The sequence below is a fragment of the Seriola lalandi genome, unplaced genomic scaffold (assembly GCF_002814215.2).
Source record: "Seriola lalandi dorsalis isolate HSWRI2012SDOR001 ecotype SW California unplaced genomic scaffold, Sedor1 jcf7180002054423, whole genome shotgun sequence".
NCBI lineage: Eukaryota > Metazoa > Chordata > Actinopteri > Carangiformes > Carangidae > Seriola > Seriola lalandi.
The window spans coordinates 371,959-376,143 of record NW_019524976.1 but is presented as its reverse complement, the minus strand read 5'-3'; the positions used below and the strand labels follow the sequence as shown (position 1 = coordinate 376,143).

The window sequence follows — 4,185 nt, the reverse complement described above, 5'->3', positions numbered from 1 at the left end:
GTGTGGTGGGGTGTGTGTGGTGTGGTGTGTGTGGTGTGGTGTGGTGGGGTGTGTGTGCTGTAAATACTTAGGTCTCTGGTTGGATACACGACTCACTGTTAAAACCCACGTGGAACACCTGTCAAACAAAATGAAGGTAAAAATTGGATTTTCTGTGCAGAAACAAATCGTGTTTCTCTTCTGCTAGTTGAAAGACAATTTTACAGTCTACAATTCTGTCTGCTCTTGATTGTGATTCCCCCCATCACACTGAAGCCTCTTGACTCACTGCGCTTCATCTCAGGTGACACTTTTCACACTCACCATTGCACCCTATATAAAAAGGTGGGATGGTCCTCATTAACAACTGAAGGGAGCAGCATTATATATTGTTTATTTAGAAAGCTCTGCTGCAAAAACCCAGTAACCTCTGCCCTCTGCTAACATTCAAACACAACACTTACCATATCAGGCCACAGAATATTTAAACTGGAGCAGAACCTCTTGTTCACACTGAACTCTGAAACACTGGTGTCAGATACTATGCTGCAGACAGATGGAATCAGCTCCAAAAAATCTGAAGTCACACTCTCATATTTCACTGGAACATTTTAAAAGACTGTACTTATGTACTTACAATGTGAAAGTGTATAATGTATGTTGGTGAATTATCTGTGTGTGTCCATTTTAATGCCAGTGTATTTATGTGTGTCTGTCTATTAGGGCTGCACAACTAATTGAAATACAATCGAAATCTCAATATGGCCAGGTTCAACATCCAAATAGCAGGAGATGCGACTGTTTTGACAGAGGTAAAATGTGTCCCAACATTGGTGTGCATTAGTGTTGTGGTGCTACAGAGACGCCCGGCTTATAAATCAGATTATCCAGACCTTAATATTTTTGTTTAGTGCAACACCAATTTTTCATTTTTAGATTTTTTTTCTGTGAAAATGCAAATGCAAAAACGACCATTCCAACTTAAATTACAATATCTGCCAAAATCATTGTCATCATATGATTTTTTTTGCATATTGTGCAGCCCTGCTGGCTGTGTATAAATTGTATATATTTATTTTTGAACACAGGTGTCTCTTGAAAAAAGTGATCCAGATCTCAATGAGATGATCTGTTTAAATAAAGGATTTAATAATAATTCATGGAGTCAAGAAAGACAAAGTGAGATTGTCACTTGGATTACTATTTATTTAAAAATAATCAGTCATCCAAAGAGTTTTTAAGTTACCTGAAGAATACTTTCTTTAACATGACTCTTAAATACAACCCAGGTAAATTAAATAACAAAACAACAACAGTAACACACTTGACTTAGACTGCCTTCAGTCTGATATGATACAGTGGCTTCAACAGCAGTAGCAGTATTAGTAGGTAACAATTTATAATGAGGTTAGACAAATTGTTAATGCCTGAATTAGAATTAGTATAGAAAGTTATGGAGTATGGCTGTTGATTCCCTCCTCTGCTCTGCCCGCTGCTTGCTTGTCCTGAAAACTGCCTCTGCAGTCTGGTCAGCCTCCAGCTCCAGCTGATCACATCAGCCTGACAGTAAGATTAAAGTCTCATCAGTAGATACGAGCCATTCATTTGTTCCCTGACTGTTAGTGTGTATCTGCGCAACCCTATCACCAAGTGTTACCGCTTTATAGCCAGACAGGCTCTTTGAACACACACACACACACACACACACACACACACACACACACACACACACACACACACACACACACACACCATGCTAAAACAGAACATGCATCATGTCACACCGATGCTACACCACTCTCTGCCTGTCCCGCTGGCTCAGCAGCAGACATGGCGGTTTGAGGGAGGAGGGGATGGGCAGCTCGTGCAGGCTGTCCGGGAAGGTCGCTGGGCTCAGCTGCTTCAGGATAGTCTGCATAGCGGTGAGGACCAGCGGCGCCGGGCTCCGTCCCGCCAGGTACTTGTAGGTCTCCTCGCCCAGCACCTTGGCCCAGCGCTCCGGCTCTCTGTCCAGAGCGCCTTTCATTTTAAAGTGAACCTTTGGCATGAACATGAGCAGGTTGTCCAGGCACTGCCTCCTCTCCCCGCCGCTCACCTCCGCAGAGTCCCTGAGTTTCTCCAGAATGACATCCAGCGGGGTCAAGCCGCTGTGGTCCTGGGCGTGCGGGGACGCCCCGTTCCCCAGTAGCATGATGACCGCCTCGGGCCGCAGGAGCTCACAGGCCAGATGTAAAGGGGTTCTGCCGTCCTCGTTGTGAAAACACTCGGCTCGGTCCGTGTAGGACGGTGTGCTGGATATCCGATGAGTCTCTTGTAAGATGAGGCTGAGGATGCAACGCCTGTCGTAGCGGACAGCCATAGCCAGGTGTGGGGCGGAGGACGGGCAGCAGCAGAAACGCTCCCCGGGCTTGGCTAGCGCTTCGTCAGTGTACCGGCTGAGCAAGTACTGGGCGTATGCCTGGTGATCGTGAACTATAGCGTAGAGCAACGCCTCTGACGGGCTGTAAATCCTCTGACTGGCGTCCTCCTCCTGGTAAAACGTCTCCATCGTCCGCATGTCCTCCAGCATCCAGACCGGCTTCAGGTCCCTCACAGCGCGGTAGAAGAGCAGCGAGAAGGACTTCCGATGCTTCTCGATGCTCCGAGCCGCCGAGGTGACGGTTAGAGACGCCATGGCGACCCGAGTAACTTCTGTCCTCGGCGGGTTACACTGCGTCCTTCAGTGCTACGGAGCCATTAGCTCAAGAGTTGTGGAGTCATTTCAGTCAGGACGGAAACATGATGTTTCCTAACAACCCAGCGGTCAGAGACAAGACCACAGCTCTGTGTTCACAGTGGTTTACACAGCGACACACACATTCCTGAACGCTCTTGACAGCTGCGGGACTCCTCTCTGCAGTACTCAGCCAGCGAGCATGCGCACAACACGATAACGTCTACAGTCTTGGAAACTTTATTGACAACCAGTGTTTCAATCAGACTACAGTTTTATCCCGATGAGTAATCAGAATTACTCACAGTAAAGCTTTCAGAGCAGTAGAGCAGGTTCAGTAGCGTTCAGTTTGGATTCAGACTGTTTCACACATTAAGATATTACAGTATATATTAGTACCTGAATGCACAAAAGCAGACGAGAATGAGGATGGTTGCAACACTTTTTGCATTTCTCTGTTACCGAGAGACTGTTTGGACAAGAACAACCAAACTTTTATATATTAATCTTACATCTGTATGATAATGACCCATATTTTTTGAATGTAAGAATTCAGATGTTGCAACTGACCGGTTGGCGCCCTCTTGTGGCAGGATAATGACTGTCTGGACTTTCTCCTAAATGTAAGACCCAGGGCTGGATTAGCACCCCAGGGGCCCCTTGGCACCAGGTGTTAGACGCCAGCACCTCACACACCACCCCCACCCAATGCAAACCACGAATGCCATTAAACTCCACCTTAATTAGACCTATTCATAATTTTGCATGTCTAGTCAAGTGCCATGTCAAATCCACCAGACCATAATCACAAACCATATGTCAAAGGCTTGTTTATGAACATTGTGACACTGATTGCCGTACAGTTCAATAGGCCAAGTAGTAGGGCCTACTACTATCTCTCTCAGACACACACACACACACACACACACACACACACACACACACACACACACACACACACAGCCTTGACAAAAGACAAAAGGCTGACACAAACAGCAGATCAAATAAACACAACACAACCCACAGCATCTACATAATAACCACCAGATAGTTTACAAGAATGCCATCCTAACAGCCACACTAACACTTGTTTCCAATACTGGCCTTCTGCTTCGCTTTGTTTTGCACGAGAAGCATCCACGGTTCCCTCCTTCTTCTGTTCAGCACCTCTCTCATGTTCCCTGACTCTGTCTCCACTATGTTTCCAGTCACAAAATCCCGAAACAATTGAGTTATGTGATGAAAACATTTTGCATGCAAAACAGTATATTTCTCCAGTGGTGGGTGAATATATTATCCAATCACGTTTAATAATTTCCCCCATTTTGAAGTGTTGTGGTGAGCAGGTGATTTGTGAGGGAGCAAGTTTTTCCCGGCCCCGGCTCTCTCCTGCATGACGCAGGGTACTTTTTGGCCCTATTGTGGAAAGCCGAAACCCTTTCGCTATAATATCCCCACGAAGGCTTTCAGTTAAGGAAACGTTCCCACAACAT

General features: G+C 45.9%; 1 protein-coding gene across 1 annotated transcript; it reads right to left on the bottom strand.

The window, feature by feature from the left end:
• Positions 1-1,164: 1,164 nt before the first annotated feature.
• Positions 1,165-2,892, bottom strand: LOC111657987 (ankyrin repeat domain-containing protein 9). The gene has a single exon (XM_023410350.2). It carries the CDS (start codon positions 2,651-2,653, stop codon positions 1,769-1,771), a length of 885 nt encoding a protein of 294 aa, XP_023266118.1. The 5' UTR covers positions 2,654-2,892; the 3' UTR covers positions 1,165-1,768.
• Between the last annotated feature and the right edge of the window lie 1,293 nt (positions 2,893-4,185).